The sequence below is a fragment of the Pelobates fuscus genome, chromosome 1 (assembly GCF_036172605.1).
Source record: "Pelobates fuscus isolate aPelFus1 chromosome 1, aPelFus1.pri, whole genome shotgun sequence".
NCBI classification, from domain to species: Eukaryota; Metazoa; Chordata; class Amphibia; order Anura; family Pelobatidae; genus Pelobates; species Pelobates fuscus.
In genome coordinates this window covers 316,457,319-316,479,311 of record NC_086317.1, presented here as the reverse complement: position 1 = coordinate 316,479,311, position 21,993 = coordinate 316,457,319, and the positions used below count along the sequence as shown (strand labels likewise).

General features: G+C 38.6%; 1 protein-coding gene across 2 annotated transcripts in view; it reads left to right on the top strand.

The window, feature by feature from the left end:
* GABRB3 (gamma-aminobutyric acid type A receptor subunit beta3) overlaps window positions 1–21,993 on the top strand; it is a 492,675-nt gene that overhangs the window by 359,992 nt on the left and 110,690 nt on the right. For both annotated transcript variants that reach the window (XM_063459171.1, XM_063459180.1), the window contains one exon: window positions 587–807. In XM_063459171.1, the coding sequence (XP_063315241.1) occupies window positions 587–807 (221 nt within the window). The remainder of the gene's footprint in view (window positions 1–586; window positions 808–21,993) is intronic.

Sequence of the window (21,993 nt, the reverse complement as noted above, 5' to 3'; positions counted from 1 at the left end):
TATATATACACACACATTTATTTTATTTTAACATGTTTAATTAATTTTTTCCACAGCCAGCTATAGGGGGCCATGTAATCGCTCTTTGAGAGAGATCACATGGCCCCCGGGGGCCTCATTTGCCGGGGGGAGTGCTACCTCGGCTGTCAGGCAGTCCTCCCGAAGAGGATCGCGGCAGAGATAATCACCGCCGAGCTCCTGGGGCAGAAAGCCATTACGGCGCTCTATGCCGCCGTAGCGGCTTTAAAGCCCATTTAAATGGGGACGGCATTGAGCGCCGTAACGGCGTTAAGGGGTTAAAATAAGCTGGAATAGCCCTCTAATTAAATCAAATGAATCATTGTCTGCTTATTGCATCTTTAGAACTACCATCTGCACTAATGTAGCGAAATATGTTGAGGCTCCTATTCTATTCCTATAACACTATACCTATATAACTACTGTACTCCCACTGTTATGTAGCCTGTCAAGTCTATAGAGCAAAGTACACCCTTTGGCTCTATAGACTATTCATGTGAAACCGATTTGATCACATTCTGTATTGTCAGTTAGAATTTACTATTGTGCTTGTCTTTTCTGTTTACAGGATTATACTTTGACAATGTACTTTCAACAATATTGGAGAGACAAGAGGCTAGCATATACCGGAATTCCTCTCAACCTTACTCTTGACAATCGAGTGGCAGATCAGCTGTGGGTTCCTGACACATATTTTCTTAATGACAAAAAATCATTTGTACATGGAGTTACTGTGAAAAATCGTATGATCCGCCTTCATCCAGATGGGACAGTTTTATATGGCCTGAGGTAAAAAGATAACTAACTCAATTCTTTGGAATAATTTAGATGGCAATAGTGCTATGACTACATTTTTATGGTACCTATCTTCATTTAAAAATGTATTCTGTGATTCATTGCACAGCCATAACTGTTTCAGTGGGGTCCCCAAAAAGGGATACTATAGTCAACAAAGCAACTTAATGAAGTAGGTTTGGTGTATAGATTGTGCCCCGAAGTCTCACTGCTCAATATTCTGCCATTTATGAGTAAAATCATTTTTTATACAACCCTAGCCTCCCTGCAAGTAGTGTGCACAGTCATAATAAACACTTCCTGTAAAGTGAGATCTATTATTTACACTGCCTTTATTGAAAATTCTATTTAATTTAGAATGTCTCACCTAATGCTTTTTGTAGATCATGCAGGAGCCTTCTGTATGCTATTAAAGTTCAATTTATAGAGCAGGAGATAGCAGAGCAGGAGAGGTGTGACTACAGCTGCATAAACAAAAATAAAAGTGATTTAATACCTAAATGGTAGAGAATTGAGCAGTGAGAATTCAGATGTAAGATCTACACCAAAACTGCTTCATTAAGCGTTAAGTTGTTTTGGTAACTATAGTTTCCTTTTGACTATAAGATTGTGACAACAACTGAAATTTAATTGAATAAAAATGTAGATTCAATATACAATGGTTACGCTAAAAACAAAAATGCTGTAATTGTTTAACATACCTCCCGAGTGGTTTTAGGAGGGACAGTCCCTATCTTGGACCCGAATTCCTCTGTCTGTATTTTCTAGTTATGTCTCTCGATTCTAGGAGTTCAATATTGTTGGAGCTCCACAGCAATAACACTTACAGTATTAGTATTTAACTATATTGTTCTTGTTCTAAATTACATTTTAGTTCGATAAACTGTTGTTGTTAAGTCACCTTAAATTTCTTCAGTACAGCCTCACGCCTGGCTACTCTCCCACCCACTCCACTAAACTTAAACTGTCCCTCTTTCTCCGTTTGTAATGTTAGGAGCTATGTTTCCAACTATGTTTTTACAAAACCTGAATTTGCTCTCTGTCTTTAAAATAATTCATAGCACAAGGTTATCCTTGAAAATAATGGAACTAAACTGATGTTTAAAATTTCCAAAAAACATACTGTAAATTTATTTACTTGAGTAAGAGGTCTTAGTTTAACCTTGAAGGATTTTAACAGTATTTAGCAATGAAAAACTGTACAATGTATTAGGACCATCTTTAATATTAATTGGGCCCTGAGCAAGATACTGCTGATGGATCTCTAACCCTCCCTCCTCTATCACCTGCACTCCCCCTCCCCCACTCCCCTCTAGCCCCTTGCATCCATCTACATCACCCTCCAGTGCAAATAAAACCATAAAAGATGTGCACATGTTAAGAACTGTAATAAACTACATTATAAAAAAAAGTATTAAAACTAAGACATATGCATATTTTATTGTTATCGATATTAATTGCTGTGAAGTGATATGGTTAACATAGACAATGTTCAGTTGAAATTAAATATCCATGCAGTGGAGACAGCCAAGTCTCTCTTCTCTCAATACTTTGCTGTCAGAGCAAACTGATTAGTTGGTTTACTAGTCAACCAATCAGAGCACTCTTAGTCATATTGCAAAGAATGGGGCATTTTCCCGTGCTTTCAGTAGGTCCACCCTTTATAATAATTATTAGGGTCTCACACTTATTTTAAAGATTTTATTCATATTAAATTGTTTTATATATAAACATTTGATGTAAAATTAAAGCCCTGTTTATCCCGAAACAAAAGGATATACAAAAAGTGTGACTGTGCTTAATATGAATGAGGTCCATTATGATTATGAAGAGACATATAGTGCAAAATGTAGGTTTTGTTTTGGTCAGAACTAATACAATTGCCTCTGTCCTTAAGGGGTTACATAACTCCTGCTGAAGCTCACCCTTTTTTCAAATGCATTTCGCTGTAGTAGATTCACCCTACCTGTATGAGCCTTTTAGTTTTGCTACACCTGGTACCTCTGTAGGTGCAGTTTGAGGATAAGGCACTATGTTTTTCCACTCTGAAGGACTGTCACTTCTTTTTCTCAGAAAACAGTGAGTGGTCAAGTGCAATTGCTGACCTACTCACCACTTGCACCCTGAGGAGAAGAAAGCGGTACCACCCAGCTATATTTAGGAAGCTATCAGACATTAACCATGGTAGTTCAGTAGAGGCTGATAACTGAGAAAAGGTTGTCATTGCATTTATATATACACATTGATCATTTTTATTTGTACCCTGGAATTTTCAGTATATAGGAAATAATTCCTTCTACATATAGCTTTGTATCTGTAACAGCTTAATTTATATGATATATATAATATTGTGAAAGCATATATTTTGATTACCTTTGTTGGGTTACAGATTAGATAATAATTACCCTGAAAGTGAGATTCATATCACTGATGTGGTTAATATCAACATTTTTGCAAAACTGTGGCCCTACCAGTTTGAGCATTAATGACACTAAACACATTTCTTTAATTGAATTGGTTATAGTTCCTGGAGTCCCGTGGCACTGTCCCTCCATTTGTGCCTGTGCTAGTGGTATGGCTAAAGCAGAGATTACACTCATCCTTGTTGCCATATCAATTCATAACTGTAGTGCACTGTGAGAGGCTAAACGTGGTCACTTGACACTCTCAGCCACTCAGTCACCCACTGCTACTCAGGCTAATGCTTCTTCATTAGCCCAAGCAGGACAGAGGGGATGTGTCAATGGGAACTCTTGTTTAGCATTAAAGCATTATTAACAAATTAATGGTGAATGGTAGGACTTCTTGTCACGACACTCCTTAGTCGACATGCCCTCGTGCAGTACTCGCACTCACCACTCTTTCTGTTTGGCACTGTTCTCATTTCCTTTCGTTAGGCACTACACCTGGCCCTTGTTTAGCACCTATATATTCTGGTTTCTCCCCTCACTCCCGGTCAGATCATTATCCTCTATCCTTGACCCTGTACCTGCTGTTTCCTGGTTCCCGTGATTCTGGCTCCTTGCTCCTGTCTCCTGTTTCCTGTGTATCCTGTGTTTCCTGATCCGGTGTTCCGATGTCCTTATGGTCCTGTGTCCTGTGCCTCCTGTTCCAGTGTTCGCCTGCAGTGTTCCTGTCTAGACTCCTTCTCCAGTGATTCTGACCTTGCTGCATTATTTCTGTGTGACCTGCTTAGGACTTTGCCCCTTGATGTTCATTTTGTACTTGGTGGCTGCACTCACCTGACTAAGCCTTTACCTTTGCCTAGGACTATCGTGGACTCTGCCTGCTCTATTGTATATATTGGGTTATTGTATATATTTATATATTTGTGGCATTGTCATATTTTGTTTTGTATATATTATATATATATATCTATATCCTTTTGGTTTGCCTTAATACATTTTCTTTATTACTCCATTTATCGTGTCCTAGAATTATTTCTCTGCTAAGTTGGTTCCCACACTTAAAGGGACAGTGCTGTTGCAGGGCAGCACCCCTTCATGTCATGACACTTCTCCATTGGACTTCAGACGCTATGATCACCTTAATGTGATTAAGCAATTATGGTGCATATAGTGTCTCTTTAAGAAGTGCATGACGCTATACTGGGTAGCGTTAGAGGGTACCAGAGACAGGTCCCCTCCTATTCCTGTAGCTGGTAAGCTCGTTTGAGAAGGGTACTCATCAACCTATTGTTCCTGTAACATTTTGTGATTGTCTTATTTATTGTTAAATGTCTCCCTTTATAATATTGTAAAGCACTGTGATAAGTTGGCACTGTTTAAATGCCCTTGCTATGTTGTATTAACAGTTGAGCAGCCACTGGCTGTTCCCTAATATTTTTATATGTCCCCCGATCCGATGTAACGTGTTCTCTATAAGGTAAGATTAAATCCTTCTGACATATATATGGGAGACAAATTGATGCTTTATTTTTTTTCTTTATGTTTACTTTGTTTGTGGTGCTGTCCAGCCCCCACTTTACCATTGTGATGCTGAAGTTTTTTTTTTTTTTTTTTTACCGTTTACATAGTGGCTGCAAGTGTTTGCAGGCAAATCGTTTGGATTTTAAAAATTAGGGTCCACATTTTAACAATCTCGTCCCAGATGTTCAGCATTTGGATCCATTTTGTTTGCATCCAGACAAGCCGAAATCATCTTTGACTTTATAGTATAATTTGTCCTAGATCTATTAAACAGAAATGCAGTGACCTTAAGTATAAGTATTTGAATTCTCATTGACACAAGTATAATTCAGTGCATAGTTCCACTGAAGTACTAGGGCCCTATTGATAAACAAATGTGTAACCTTACGCATGTGTCTAATCAGGAGTAATAGGCAGTGGCAAAACTATCACAGGTGCAGCCAGTGTGGCTGTACTGGGGCACATTGGGTGGCCCATGCATCTAATCACTCTATGGTTATCTTTGATTACGGGCCCAGTCCAGCACCACATTCTGCTCTTCTGGGGAAGTAAGGGAGTATTATTTACTTCCGCCTTGCTTACCAATGAGCTGTGAGGCAAAGAGTGAGAGGGGAGGACAATAGAGAAGGAGACTCTGGACAAGACTCAGCCAGATGTCACTGGATCCCAGGGAAGCTACCCACCTTTACCAAAAAGGCATAGAAGCAGGGGGGTGGCTAAAATTATGTAAATTGGGATATTTGTGTTATCTGTGTGTGTATGAGTCAGTGTGTGTATATGTGTACATCTGTGTGTACATGTGCATCAGTGTGTCAGTGTGTTTGTATGTATTATGTGTACATGTGTTACTGTGTGTGTCTATCTGTGTGTATGTGTCAGTGTGTGTATCTTTGTTTCAGTGTGCATGTGCGAAGCAGAATGTGTGCATTCATCCCAGCAATCAAACACCACATATAGAGTGATTCCTCTATCTCTCTATAGACGGATAACTGACCAGGAAGTAATGGACTTTTGCAATTGTCCATTTATTCATTCATCTTGTACACTTTGTCAATGACAGACAATGTGCAGTACATTTGTCAAAAATGCATTGTCCAGATTTCATTTATTTCCTATGAGCACTGTGATTTAAAAAAAAATAAAAAAAATAGCTTATAGCTCTAAATCTATCTGTAACTGATTATCCATCCCCATTAAATTGTAGTCTTTTGAAAATAGATTTGAAGTGAAAGTACTTTTTATGTTGCCTTTGTTCAGTTGCTTTTAACATAATGGTTGTGTCTTCATATATATAAATATTATTTAGCTGTCAGTCAACATGTTGTTTATTTTTCAATATAATTAGATCCATATGAAATATGCAGTCACAGTAATTTATGATGTAGCACTTTTATATTCAGGGTGACAGAGTGCAGGTTATTTTTTTTACATTTTCTCTAGCCCTGAGCTTTCTAAACTTGATCATTTCAATTTTAACAATCATCATTCTCTTTATTGCAGTGCTTTATGCATAGACTGCAATGTCAGTCTTAAAGGAACACTGCAGCATTAGAAAAGCTGCATTTATAACGATATAGTGCCCCTGTTCCTAGTTAGATTCAGCCACCCCCGTTGCCAGAAAAATATACATTTGTACTCTCCTTTTTCCAGTCCCTTTTCGAGTCCGTCAGCGCTGTTTACCTTTCCACAATATTATTGAGGAGTTATTCCTCTGACACTAAATATACCAACACGATGAAACACCGAGTCTGTAATGGTTGTGGTGTAATTAGGGCGTGACCCAACATAGAAATCAATAAGACGATTAGTACAGACTAGTAAGAAACAAGCCCAATACCAATCCTATTACTCTTATTAAAGTACTATTCCAACATTGGAATGAGAACCTTAAAAATGTATAATTCACAACATTATTAAATCCCTATAAAGATGAAACAAAAACAACCAAAAACAGTGCCAGAAAAATGTAATAAAGTGAAAAAATAGAAAATAAATAAAATTGGACAAGCATATGGATCCTATATAGATAGTCAGAATGATCTCCCAGGTGATTCTGACTATCTGTATAGGATCCATCTGCTTGTCCAATTGTATTTATTTTCTATTTTTTCACTTTATCACATTTTTCTGGCACTGTTTTATTTTTTATTTTTTTTTATCATCCTTATAGGGATTTAATAAAGTTGTGAATTATACATTTTAAGGTTTTCTCATTCCAATGTTGGACTAGTACATTAAAAAGGGTAATAGGATTGGTATTGGGCTTGTTTCTTACTAGTACTGTACTAATGTTCTTATTAATTCCTCTGACAATTGGCAATCCAGCTCCTCATATAGGATCATTGGAAACCTGATGGGCATGTGTGGCATGTGCATTTAACCCCTTAAGGACACATGACATGTGTGACATGTCATGATTCCCTTTTATTCCAGAAGTTTGGTCCTTAAGGGGTTAAGGCTTCTCCCATGAATGCATTGAATTCAATGTTTTCCTACGATCTGCAGCCTCATGTGCAATGGAAGCAGCTCTAGTGGTTGTTAGGAAGACTTTGAGGAGCTCATGGCCATGGTAAGAGGTATTAAAGTTAAGCCTACAGCGTTTTTGTTTGTGTGTGTGTATTTGCGAGTGTGCATGTGAGTTTGTTGTTGTCAGAGTGTGAGTCTGCATGCATGATGTCTGTATCTGAGTATGATTTTAAGCATATGTGTATGTGGCGAAACCGACCTCGCCACGTGTCCTTGGAGGGGGCTGATTTCCCGCCTCTTGCCTTTGGACTATGGACCAGACTTTATGGGAATGTGATACCCCAGATAGCTATACCATGGAGCCTATTCATATAATGAAAGACTATGGGAAAGACTTTAGCTCCATGGCAATTGTACTGTGTGAATAGGATCTGCGCGCTATTCTGTAGTTTTTTGCGCTCAGATCCCAGCTATCTGGGGATATGTGAAATGTCTGTGTGTTATGGATAAAAAGTAACTTTCTGTATTTTAAAGTGTTTTATGTCTTTCTGTAACCATGTGGTTAATGGAGTCTGTCTCTGTGCTGGGAGGTAATTGGATTACTTCTCCAGCACAGAGAAGGCCCTGTAAAACCGGTCTGAGCTGGAAAGCTAGGGGTTTTAAAATATACTTTACTAACTTTTGAACCCCTGGTCTGATCCATGCTATTTTTTTATATGTTGTTCCCCTGAATGGATTGATTGTGGATATGTAATTTGGTGTGAATGTGATGTATGGTTTTGAAGTTATAAATATTGTGTAAAAAGTATATTTTAAACTGTATGAATAATGGATTATGTGTCACACTAAGGGGAAGGGATGTGTGGGAGGTAACATCTATGTCATTGGTTATTGTATGCCTCCCCCTGGGTGTGGCCTGTAAGTGTACAATTGTAATAAAAGCCAGGCTGGATGTGCCAGTCCAGAGTTCCTGCTTAACCCTGAAGCTGAAGTGTTGTCTCATTCTTGGGGGGAATTTGACTGTATGCCGACTGCCAGGAGTGTAAGCTATTCGTATTGCTTTTCCTGTTCGGCTGCTTCCAGGGTTCGTGTGTCTGCTGTTCGAGAGTTTGTGAATCCGTGCAGTTTGGGAGTTCGGGGAATTGGTGCTTATAGTAGCTGCTGGTCTATCTAAAGGGGATTATCGCCTAAACTGGGTTTTATCCCCTTTTGAGCAAAACAGTCCGCAACAATTGGTGGCAAGCGGCGTGATCGTTCCTACAACCAGAGGGACAGCTACAGACAACACCATTCCTGGATTACAAAGTGAGGGCAACGCTAGTACCCGTACAGCGACCCTATCTATGAAGGAATTCGGGAAAATGGAGGAGAAGCTTCAAGATACAGTGTACAGTTACGTACGCCTGGGGTCTGGAGTAGTCCCAGAGGAGGACATGATGAGGTACAGAGAGATGGCCAGAGCCAGATTGTGGGACGAAGCCCTAGAAGAAGTACAGTATTCACGAGGGGATCGACGCCGCAGCAGAAGGCAGCGAATCCTGGCTAGAATGGCAGAGCAGATGCCCCTCCTAAGAAAACAGACCACAGAAAAGTGGGTGACTAGACTCGAAATTCTAGTATACGCAGAACTGACGCTCTACGACTCATACCAGGCGCTACAGTGGTACGCAGCTCAGTGTGTCCCCGAGATGGCAGAGTATGAGTTCCCAGAAGGCGGAGATTACACTGGCCCCGGCCTATTTTGGGATAATAGGGATGACGAGGACTTTGGGGAAGCTACCGACTCTCGTTTTTGGGACCTGTGTTACGACCGAGAAGACATGTTGGGTCTCCCTAGCGCTATTGACCTCGAGGCAGACCTACAGTATTTGGTCACCAAGCAATGGGACCTGGAGTGGGATTACCTGCGACTCATCAATCAGGCCCGGGAAGAGTCAACCGGTCCGCCTTCCCAACAGCAACCAGCGGTACCCGAGGTAGCAGATCTCCTAGACTGGTCCTGTGAGGATCCCCAGCGGCAGTGTGTATCCCAGGGAGCTGAAGGTACAGTCCTTCCTCCCCAGCGGCAGTGTGTATCCCAGGGAGATGAAGGTATCGTCCTTCCTCCCCAGCGGCAGTGTGTATCCCAGGGAGATGAAGGTGCCGTCCTTCCTCCCCAGCGGCAGTGTGTATCCCAGGGAGATGAAGGGGTCGTCCTTCCTCCCCAGCGGCAGTGTTTATTCCAGGGAGCTGATGGTGTCGTCCGTCCTCCCCAGCGGCAGTGTGTACCCCAGGGAGCTGATGGTGTCGTCCGTCCTCCCCAGCGGCAGTGTGTGTTCCAGGGAGCAGAAGGTATCGTCCTTCCTCCCCAGCGGCAGTGTGTACCCCAGGGAGCGGAAGGTGCCGTCCTTCCTCCCCAGCGGCAGTGTGTACCCCAGGGAGCTGATGGTGTCGTCCGTCCTCCCCAGCGGCAGTGTGTGTCCCAGGGAGCAGAAGGTATCGTCCTTCCTCCCCAGCGGCAGTGTGTACCCCAGGGAGCTGATGGTGTCATCCGTCCTCCCCAGCGGCAGTGTGTAACCCAGGGAGCAGAAGGTGCCGTCCTTCTCCCCAGCGGCAGTGTGTACCCCAGGGAGCAGAAGGTGCCGTCCTTCCTCCCCAGCGGCAGTGTGTACCCCAGGGAGCTGAAGATGCCATCCTTCCTCCCCAGCGGCAGTGTGTCCTGCAGGGAGCAGAGACCCTCAGTCTCGCACCCCAGCAGCAGGACAAGAGAATGAAAGGGGAGACAGCTGGTCTCCCTTTCCACCAGCAGAGAGAGTGGCAGGGAGAGGAGCCTGCTAACCTCTCTCCCCAGCGGCAGTTTACCGTCCAGAGGGAGGAGCTTGTTACACCCTCTCTCCAGCGGCAGCCTAACCCACCAAGGGGAGATGTTAAGCCCCACAACTGTGCAGATGGGACCGTAGTCTCTGCACTTACAGCCCAAGGGGTAGGAATGGTCGGTCCTGTCCCCCAGCCACAGAGCAGTATAGCCAGAGGGGAGACAGTTGGTCTCTCCCTCCCACAACCAGGCTCCAACCAGGCTACTTACGCAGTAGTACTGGCACCAGGGCAGAGTACCGCTGGTCTCTGCCCACTCAGCAACCCACCAGGGCAGACTACCAGTCCCCCACACAGCCGTGGTGAGACACCTGGACCTGGACAAAGTTCTCCTCTACCCAGGTGTAGTAACCAGTTATTGTGGGTGGGCTGTACTGCTGTTTCTGTTTTGTGGGTGGGTTGCTGGACTAACCAGGGCACTGACCGGCAGGAGGTCAGATACCCTGTTAGTCTGGGGAGTAAAGGGGAGAAGTGTGGCGAAACCGACCTCGCCACGTGTCCTTGGAGGGGGCTGATTGCCCGCCTCTTGCCTTTGGACTATGGACCAGACTTTATGGGAATGTGATACCCCAGATAGCTATACCATGGAGCCTATTCATATAATGAAAGACTATGGGAAAGACTTTAGCTCCATGGCAATTGTACTGTGTGAATAGGATCTGCGCGCTATTCTGTAGTTTTTTGCGCTCAGATCCCAGCTATCTGGGGATATGTGAAATGTCTGTGTGTTATGGATAAAAAGTAACTTTCTGTATTTTAAAGTGTTTTATGTCTTTCTGTAACCATGTGGTTAATGGAGTCTGTCTCTGTGCTGGGAGGTAATTGGATCAGAAAAGGGGCAGCATATTACCTGGTGGTCCGGTGGTGCTGCAGAGGCTCTCTGCCTTCATTTCTGCTGGGTGAAGGCTCTTCCTGCGAGTACCGGCACCACGAGCGTAATCGAGCGTTGCCGTAGTTACTGCAGTTACCACGGCAATGCTCTGAAAGCCGGGACTCAGTGCGGAGGTGAAGGCAGAGAGCCTCTTCCCCTTCTTGCTGTGCAAACTCTTCATAGACCAGGGGAGGGAAAGATCTTGCTGACTGCGTCTGTGTGCATGTAAGGGGCCTGTGCTCGCGGGGTCCTCAGGTGGCCTGGGCCTCTCACAAGTAAAGTGGCTGTACACAGTCGCAGGGATCGCAGCTGCGGCCAGGCCCCCTGGAGTGACAGGCCCTGTTGCAGCTGTGACCCCTGCTACCATGGTAGGTACGTCACTATTTGTGGAAACATCCACAAATGATTTTTAGGGTATCACCCTCTAGAAATGTTTTCCTTTTGGGAGTAGAACAGTGCTATATTTCACATAAGTATTTATAGATTTTTTTTTTTCAATTCTTGGTTTTATATGAATACATGCATTTACATTATTAATAAACCATACATTGTCATTATATTTGGGATTTTTTTAAGTCGGCTTTGAAATTTGACTTTGTGTGTAGTAGTTGTATATTTGTTGTACTGAAATATAGTATATGCTCAAAACATTGGGATACATTTTTTAAGTAGATCACACCACATACTGCGATGAAGAGCTATAGGACACAGAAAAGTATAAGATTGCTGATAGCTAGGGGATATTCCAAATTCAGACTCCCTACTAAAGCACGTCTGCTGGTGAAGCTGATAATATAATCGCAAACGTGTTTACCATCTCTGCTCCTGACACTGAATACAGATTTCTTGTGCCTGATCTTCAGTAATTGTCAGTTTCTAGCAATAATTTTCACAAGGCAGAAAGTGGCATTTTTTTCCCTTTAACCTCTTAAGGACCAAACTTCTGGAATAAAAGGGAATCATGACATGTCACACATGTCATGTGTCCTTAAGGGGTTAATTTTACCCACATCTAAGTTTGTACGTAGGAAACACTGTTTGCTTTTGCTTTTCTCACCAAGAACGTGATAATGAACCTGCTTTTAAATCAACCAAGAAGTAGTACACGTTTTAAACCTCATCTATAGCAGGTTAATTAACACAATCACTTCCTTGCTAGAATTTCATTCTCATTATGCAATAAAATTCATGCTTCACTGCAACAAATTAACTAACCGCTTTGTAATTCGACCTGTTTGTATTCTCTATCTCACTCTACATTTCAAAATAATTCTATTTCAGCCAGAATGATCACCTGTAAGTACCTGTAACCTTTCAAAGTAGATAATAATAATTGCATGTTGTGGCAGTCTTCCAAACTTCACTCATAGCCATAGTGAGTGAAATACTGGAAATTAGTTCTCCACCTTCTGCAAAGTCCAGAAACTTTTTTCTAGAATAAAATACGTTGAAACGACTGAAGACTTTGCAGTTTTCATATAAACCATCAGTAACTTGCTCAGGTGTCCCTTTTGTCCTACTCTGTTGGGACATCAGGGGATAAATCATTAATAGTCGTGTAGTCTTCCTAAAATCAGAAGGAGGGAGTCATGTGTTCCCTCGTATTCACACCCCATATGCAGAGTGATGTGGGTATACTAAGGAAGCATACCTTTTCCTTCCTCTAACATGCATGATTAGTAACAATGCCAGAGCATATATCTATATGGATGTATAATTGCATAAACGTCCCTAAAATAAACATTATATATCATATTGCATTTCATTAAAACAAAAACAGAAAAAAAAAACATTTAAAACTGATTATTGAATTCTCCTAATTTTACTGAATCCCCAATATTCATAGGCATTTATTTTTGTTGGTCGGTTTGATTAAATCCCTTTGTTTAGATAGTTTCAACTTTTAGTAATTTATTTGCAAAATGATTTATTTAAAAAAAAACAATAATAGTAAAACTCTTGATTATACAATAAATAATTAGACAATAAGAAGACTTCATGGACCTTATTCAAGAACACTATTCCACAATGTTTAAAAATCCATAGCTTTATAAGGACAGTTTTGCTGCAAGATTAATAGATTCAAACATTGCATGACCGCTTGCTCTTCATTCAAAAGCTCTTTGAGCAGAATAGAAATATTCTGTTGAATTACATGAAGTGTAACAGTTGGCATTTCTTTTATTCATAGTTACTTAGTTACAATACTTTAACAAGTAACTTGCTATTTATAGCCATCCAATATTTATAGCAACTCTTTCATCAGAAATAGTCTGTGCATCATATAGCATGTTGTAAAATGTCTATACCTTGTAAATCTGTTCAATGGTTTTTGTTATAATAAGAAATATGCTCCCTTATCCAGCTACTATAACTCCCTTCTCATCAAGGGTGTGTATATGTGGTTTTGTTTTTCTGATTATTTTTTTGTGTAAAATTAAGTTTACCCCTGTTGAATCGTTCAAATTTATTCTTAAATATGTTAGGTGTGGTACGTATAGATCGGAACACAATGCACTGTTGATGTAAATTGGAGATGCAGTGGTTTGGTAAAGCCGAATTTTAAAACCTTACAATAGAATGCCCAAGACTTAATCATATTAGATTAGTCAAGACTCCTTCAGAGTTTAAATTTAACATAGAACATTAATCACCAAAATATGGATAAATAATTTTGAATTGTCTCTATGAATGTTAATGGGCCTAATAGTCCACATAAAAGAAGATTACTATATCAGGATATGCAGAAATTAAGGGTTGCAGTCATAGGTCTTCAAAATGAAAACCATTAGTGTGCAAAGAATCCCCCTAATTTACGTTCTAAATAGTGGCCCCAGGTATATCATGCATACTCACCTAGTAAAACTAAAGGGGTATCTATCTTATTTCATGCAGACTGGGTTTTCCAATTGGACACACAATATAAAATGTAACGGGGAGCTTATTAATTTTGGTTGGCACTCTAAATGGCATACAAATAATATTAGATATTAGAACTTCGAGTAGGTCATATTGTTGTATGTGGTGATTTTAACAGTTCATTAGACCCTCAATTAGACACCTCACGAATAGATAACAAAGATCTGCACCCTTTAACAGTGGCTAATAATCAAAAACTGAGGGCCTTGCTTCATAATCATGAATTTTATGACACGTGGAGGTGTCTGTACCCATCTGCTAGAGATTACACATTTTATTCATCAGCACATTTAACTTACTCTTGTATAGACATGAGTATTGTTGATAAAACTACCCTGCCCAAGGTCTCACTTACTTATTTTGGGATAAAGTTAACAAAATCTAACTCCCTGCTAATTAAGGAAAATCATATCCCACTTCTAAATAAAATGGAAAATCAAATGTCAGCTTGGGGAGCTCTGGGGGTGTCATGGTTGGGCCATGTGCACACAGTAAAAATGAGGATATTACTACACATTTTGTATCTTTTTCATACCGTCTATTGCCTTACCATACAAACTACTTAAAAAATTTCAGCAAATAATTAATGCATATATTTAGGAAAACAAAACCCCTAATGATTGCATTTAGGCTAACATGGCTTTCAAATACTAGAGGAGGATTAGCCATACCTAATATAATTAAATATTACCAGGCCCCATTGTGATCGCAAAGCATGGCAGTACTTTTATGCCCAGCTTTACCGTTGTGACTATGTTTAGAAAATGTAGAAAATTGATGGAAGTGCACTCCACCCCTTGCCAATGAATCCAGGGTGCTTCACTGGATATGTCCCAGTACCCAAATGGACCAAATATAATAGTAGAAATAGAAAAATGAATCCAGGCACTCCAAATGAATTCCAAGAAAAATGCAATGTATTGGAACCAGCAGCTACAAAGCGATGTTTCAACCCCTAAGGGTCTTTATTAAGCTATGTTTAGAAAATGCATGTATTAAATCCTATACGTTAGAGGAACTTCTTTGGAAAACTTTACCTATTCCTCAAAATCAAAAACAAATGTTGCCACTGTCTAGAATAATGCTCCAATATTGGGCCATTTGGGCACCAAAATTAATTGGTGATCTGAAATTACTATCTCTTGCACCATTACACATCATATCTACTTTTACAAAAGATCTTAATTCAACTCTGTGAGAGCCAGTGGCATTAACAAAGTGCATATTCTATGTGATGAATAGGGGATTAAAGCTTACCCTACGTTACAAACGCTTTGCTCTCTCCCACATAAAGAGTTTTTTCCACATATATGAGAATTAAGAATGTAATTTTATCTAATGATATTACAAAATCTAATATGGTGTTAATACTTCCTTTGGCAATTATTGCTTGAAATCTAAAATGGCTGGTAAAACTCTTTGTTTGTGTTATAGCTCACTCAATGACACTAACGAAGAGGGAAATTTACCATAGATGCTTTTATGGTAAAGGTATTTGGGAAAATCTTTTCCCTTATCATTTTAGTTACAAACCATACATTACACTTAAAGCTCGTCCCATAGTTTATCTCATTAGGAAGCATTACATAAGCTGCTTATGCGTTGGTGTATGGTGCCGGATAAAATCTCCCATATGTATGCAGAGGTATCAGACATATGTTGGAGATGTCAATATCATAAAGGAACCCTTATACATATTTTTTGGGACTGTCCCAAGTTAAAACCGTTTTGCAATGCAATTAAGCAAATCATTAACATTTTTATGGGAACGTCCATACCTACTTGTTTAGAATGTTATTTATTACATATGCATAAGGATTTGCATACAAAACTGATTGTGTATATTTTTTTGGCTGCCAAAACTAGCATTGCCTATAATTGGAAAAAAATGACACCCCCAGATATAACAGTATTATTAGAGAGAGGGGATATGGCATGCCAATATGAAAAAAATTGCATATGGAATAGAAGGAAAGGAAGAAAAGTATGAACAAAGGCGACAAAATGGTTGCAATATGGGAAATAGGTAACATGATGTAGAACATAATTTAAGGGCACTATGTGAAAGTTCTCACACCTAACAACCCAGTTAAAGTCCCCTTTTTATTTTCCCCTTTATAATTGTATTTTTGTTTTTGATGATTAATTAGCTTACCTTGATTGTACATGTAGAACATATGGATAATACATAGTATAGTGGAACACTCACAGTAATGGATATGTTTGTAGAGAGGCACTTCTCCCTTTTTCATACAGATGATTAAAAGGAGCACTTTAAGATGATTTCAAAAACACATAGTATAATTGACTAAGGGTTGACTCCCTTAATCGGGATTATGAATTATTTAGTAGTTATGTCTTTATTCAACTAAGTGGGGTTGTGATTTTATTTTATTTTTATTTATTTACAAATTTGAACAATGAAATGTTATAACCAATGAGAATATATGCTATACATGGTATATGATACATTGGTAACAATTGTAATAGAGTAATGTTCTGTTATGTGAATTCTATGATCATATTAGTTATTTTGTATTTACAAATATTTTTTTAATAAAAATGATATATGAAAAAAATAAGAAATACAATATTGTCATCTTTCAGATCAGCAGCTGAACATTTTCATTTTACAGCGTTCAAAGAACAAAAAATGTTTCCTGCACAGGTGAAAGTGTCAAAATACTATGAAAACCACATAATATCATTGGCTGCTGACATCCCATGATATCTGTAGTTTTGTAAATTACTTTAAAGGTCCCATGACAGCTTTATCTCTATGTAGTAGACTTCTAAATTCAGTCGAATTTGGGCCGATTGGCTGTTTGACCAAATGTCCTATCTCCAAAGCACCATGTGAACGTAAATATTTGAGTCCCACAGTTTTCATATAAACCATTAGTAACTGGCTCAGTTGTCACTTTTATCCTACTCAGAGATCAGAGCATAAATTGTTAAGAGTCATTTGGCTCCCTAAACACAAAGGGAGGGAGTCGTGTGTTCCCCTTGTATTCAAACACCCCATATGCAGACTGATGTGGGTTTACTTAGCAAGCATACCTTTTGCTTCCTCTAACATTAGTTGCATGTTCTCCTTTGTGCCAGAGCATTTGCATATATGGGTGTATACTGCATTAACCTTTCCTAATATAAGCATTACATCACATTGCATTTCATTGAAATAAAAAAACCAAAAAACATTTAAGACTGATTATGGTAGTCTCCTAATTTTACTAGATCACCCAATATTTAAAAGCAATTCTTTTTGTGGGTTTGATTACATTCCTTTGTTCAGATAGTTTCAACTTTTAGAAATTTATTTGCAAAATGATATATTTAAAAATACTAGTAAAACTCTTTATTATACAATAAATAATTAGACAATAAGAAGATTGTGTCAGCTTCATGGACCTTAAGGACTATATTCCACAATGTTTAAAAATCCATAGTTTTAGAAGGACAATTTTGCTGCAACATTAATAGATTCAAAGACTGCATGACCTCTTGTTCTTCATTCAAAAGCTCCTTGAGCAGAATAGAAATATTCTCTTGAATTACTTTAAGTGTAACAGTTGGCATTTCTTTTATTCATAGTTACTTGGTTACAATACCTTAACAAGTAACTTGCTATTTATAGCCATCCAATATTTATAGCAACTCTTTCATCAGAAATAGTCTATGCACCATATAGCATTTTGTAAAATGGCTATACCTTGTAAATCTGTTAAGAGTTTTTTTTATAATAAGTTAAATACAGAAATAAAATGTTAGCAGCTATCAGGTCATCAGCTAAACTTGGGCACTTTGGCCACAGAGTATTAACAATTAACGTTTGAACACATTTTTGTTAATAAAAAAAAAAAAACATTTCTTGGATGGGTGAAAGCTCTGGAATACTATGAAAAACACATCATGTGATTGACTGCTGACATCACATGATCTCTGTAGTTTCGTATTTGCTTTAAAGAACCACTCTGGTCTCATGATGGCTTTATCTCAATGAAGTAGACTTCTCAATTCAGTTGGATTTAGACCAAATGGATGTTTGACCAAGTTTCACATCTCTAACGCATCATGTGGATGTAAAATTGGGCAAATTAATGGGCTGTGCCCAAACATGCTTTGTGATTCATGGAGCCAAATAAAGGGGATGGATCAGAAAGGAAGATGATTATATTTTTATTTATGGAGGGCCAATATTCAGCTTAGTCTGCCATGATGGACAAGATATGCCCAATAATATGCCCAACACATTTTTGTGTAGTGATATTTCATAGCAACTATTCAACTGAAAGGCTTGGCGTTCAAAATGTTAAAATTGTTAGTATTGCACTGTAACAACCAATAATAGATGAAAATCCTTGGCAGATGGCTACTAAAGGTAAAACTAAACAAAACACTAAGTCTTCAGTGAATACTATCCTAGCAACCTACTTTTCTACCCTACCCTTACCTTTTCTGTCACTATACTCCTCTCCCTCTAGCATGTAAGCTTATTGAATAGGGCCCTCAATCCCTCTGTTCCTGTGCATCAAGCTTGTCTGGTTACAAATATGTGTCTGTTAGTCCACCCATTGTACAGCGTTACAGAACTTGTTGGTGCTTTATAAATAAAAATAATAATAATAAAGGTGCATCCTATTTTAGTGCTCTCTGCATGATTGGTGCAACACATAATTTTGCTGTTCATATGCAATAGCCTCTGCATGTTTTCCTATAAGAAAGCTTTGGATTAACATTGATTATCTTAACTATGGAGACTGGCGCTGTGATGGAGAAAAGGTACCTTTAAATCCACTGGGAGGAGGGCTGGGACTGAAATATTTACTCTAGCATACAGTGTGAGGAATACATGTTTGTATTCCTAACACTATAGTGTCCCTTTAATTTAATGTATGGCATCAAAAGAAAGCTCTGTTTCCTTTAAAAAAATATAGGTTCACTAAATTATGAAATTCTGGATAAATACATGCACTGAGGACCAAAATGTCAGAACTGATCTTATCCTTAAACAAAAAAAGAATATTTTATTATGAGGTTAACTAATTGGCCATACTAAGGCAAACTTCAAAGCAACATCCTCTAAAATCTATATAACCTCAACAATGAAACTCTGTACTTGAAACATCTGGGTTTTGAGATCATTGTATTTTTTTTAACATTATTTTCATTGAAAATAATAAAGGAAGTTCTTTATCCTCATCTTGCCATATTTGGAATATTTGTTTTTGTTACAAAAGTAATCCACTTGAACGTGTTAGAATTGGAATTATTGGTTAAAAATAGTCCTTTATTTTACTTCTCTGTTGGTTAGGTGCTAAAAAGGAACTGAACATAACTCCAGCAGCTGCCAGCCAATTTTCAATCAACAATAAATCAATGCATCATGTTGTCTTCACAGTGTAAATACATTTTTTGATTTACTATAAATATCAGATAAACTGTGTCAAGAAATTTAAACAGCAACAAAGAAAGAGATAGTTAAATGAAACTCATGTGAATTTCAGTCAGGTTAATTCACTAAACTGTGAATAGGACAAAACCATCCAGAGCTATAATGGCCATTTAGAATGTAAAATCAAGGCATTGCTAACACTGTTTAAGAATGTCCAGAAAACCAGACCCCGAATGAGATTGAATTTCATCTGGATTTTGAGCTGGATCGAACACTGCTGTGCAGTTAATATTCAAGTCCCGATTTTGGAAATCTGCGCGATATGTCCAGCAGCAAGATACTTAAAAAAAAACATACAGATGAGCTACTTATTGCATGGGTTAGTCATTAACTGGGAGGAGACTTAGTGCCCTCTATGGGTTTGGCTATTATTAACATAACCAACAGAATCTATTGTGCCCCCCTCTATTGTTAATCTTTTGTGTCCTCCCCCTCATGCCACCTCTTAGTGGCTAGTCACACCTCCCCAATAAAAAATAAATCTTGCATATCCCTCACCATAATAATAGTGTGGGGAATAAATCTAATTACCTGTAATTATATATATATATATATATATATATATATATATATATATATAGTATATATGTGTGTGTGCTTATCTTCAGTATCATCAGATGTCTTCCTTCTTATTAAATCTTATTTTCTTCATCCCCTGGAAAGGCTCCCTCTTGCACTTCAAGAAAAATAGATCCAAGTGAGCACTTAATGGGCTCCATGCAGAATGATGTTTCAAGGCAGGATGACAATTGTATGCATGACATTTTAAAAACATTAAATGGATTATGGAACCATTGTTAACAATCAAATTAAACACTAACTCGCTACTATATTGTTAATTATGTTTATTTCACTTCTTTGGTGAAAATAGAGCAGTCAAAATAACTTTTGATATGCATTTTGTTTTGGATTGACACTGAAGTTACACGGTATTATGTCCAGTTTTGGAGCCCATGTTTTTTTTTTCCTTCAACACTCCAGTTGATGAGTTCACTAACATCTTGAAAAATTTAGATCAATAGAGCAAAAATTAAATACAATTTGTTTTAGCATTAAATATTAAATTGTTAAATTAACTTAAATGTTTATTATATAAGTGTATTTACTTTTGGCTTGCCATATTACATTAATAGGAAAATTAATCAATTCTCATATTGTTATGCATTTATGTGTCCCCATTTAGGAGGGACAGACACTATTTTAAAGGACCACTATAGTGCCCTGAGGGTGCCCCCACCCTCAGGGTCCCACTCCCACCAGGTTGAAGGGGGAGGATGGGGGTTAAACACTCACCTTTCTCCAGCACCGGGCTCCCTCGGCGCTGGGGACTCTCCTCCTCCTTCGGTCGCCATCGACTGAATGAGTATGCGCGGCAAACATTCTCAATGCTTTCCTATGGACGCTGGCGTCTTCTCACTGTGAAAATCACAGTGAGAAGCATGGAAGCGCCTCTAGCGGCTTTCAATGAGTTTCTCTGAAACTGCTATGTTTACAGCAGGCAGGGTTAATCCTAGATGGACCTGGCACCCAGACTACTTCATTAAGCTGAAGTGGTCTGGGTGCCTATAGTGGTCCTTATGCTCAAATCCCTCTGTCCCTCTTTTCTATGAGTCGCACACTGTTTATGTGTCTTAGTATATAAAAGAGCTCCACAGCAATAATGTGTCTTTATACTGCAATAAATGTATTAAGAAATCAATCTGTGTAAATGAGATATGTTGTTCTTGTTCAAAATTACATTTTAGTTGCATAATTTGAATTTCTCAGAACAGCCTCACCCCTGGCCACACCCCCACTCCACTCACAGCCCTAAAATTAAAAGGTCCTCCTTTGTTAGGAGGTTGAAATGTTAGGTTTTATGAAAATGTAAAGTGGTCTAACATACTTGCAGTGAAAAGATTAATGGACTTTGCAAGAGAAACTTGATAAAAATAAAAATAAAACAACAACATACAAAATACATCATTGTATTCTTCTTGGTTGAAAACTTTCTAATTAAATACATATATTTAGAAGAGTTCTGAAAAGGGCAGCGCATGAAATGAAGAAATAGACAATTTGTGCTATGTCATCATGCTCTCTTTATTTGTTTGAGCACTTACCTGACTTATCCTACTGTTTATAGTTCAGTACCATTACCCCATGTTTGTAAGAAGACACTTAATGGACACAATATAACCAAGGGATCAATATATGGGAAGAAGTGAAAGCTAAGTCACATAAATACCACTATTCTACAGTGGCTGTACACCCTATTGATACCTTTGAAATGAAGATATGCTGTATGCCTGCTCCATACAGTTACACAGGCAAATTAAACGGTACAAAAAAAAATTAAAAAACATTAAAAAAAAATTGTAGTTTGTGGATCCTTCCTACCACTCCTATTTATTTATTTTTTCCTATTATTTACAATTTTCATTTTACTAAATTTTCAGATTACAATTGCAGGGTTATTCCTTAAAGTGAAATTCAAATTAAAATTTAAAATAGCTGCATTGGAAACTTCTCCAGGTTAGCTATGCTTTCAGTTTGGCTACTCTAGCCTCAAATTTTAAAATGCATTTTGAATTCTTACTTTAGTAAATAATCTTGTAAACCTCTAGTTTTTATTATTTTCTTTAGAAAATTGACTTTTTTCCCACAAAAAGGTGGGAACTAAAACAGTGTCGACTACCAAATGAAGT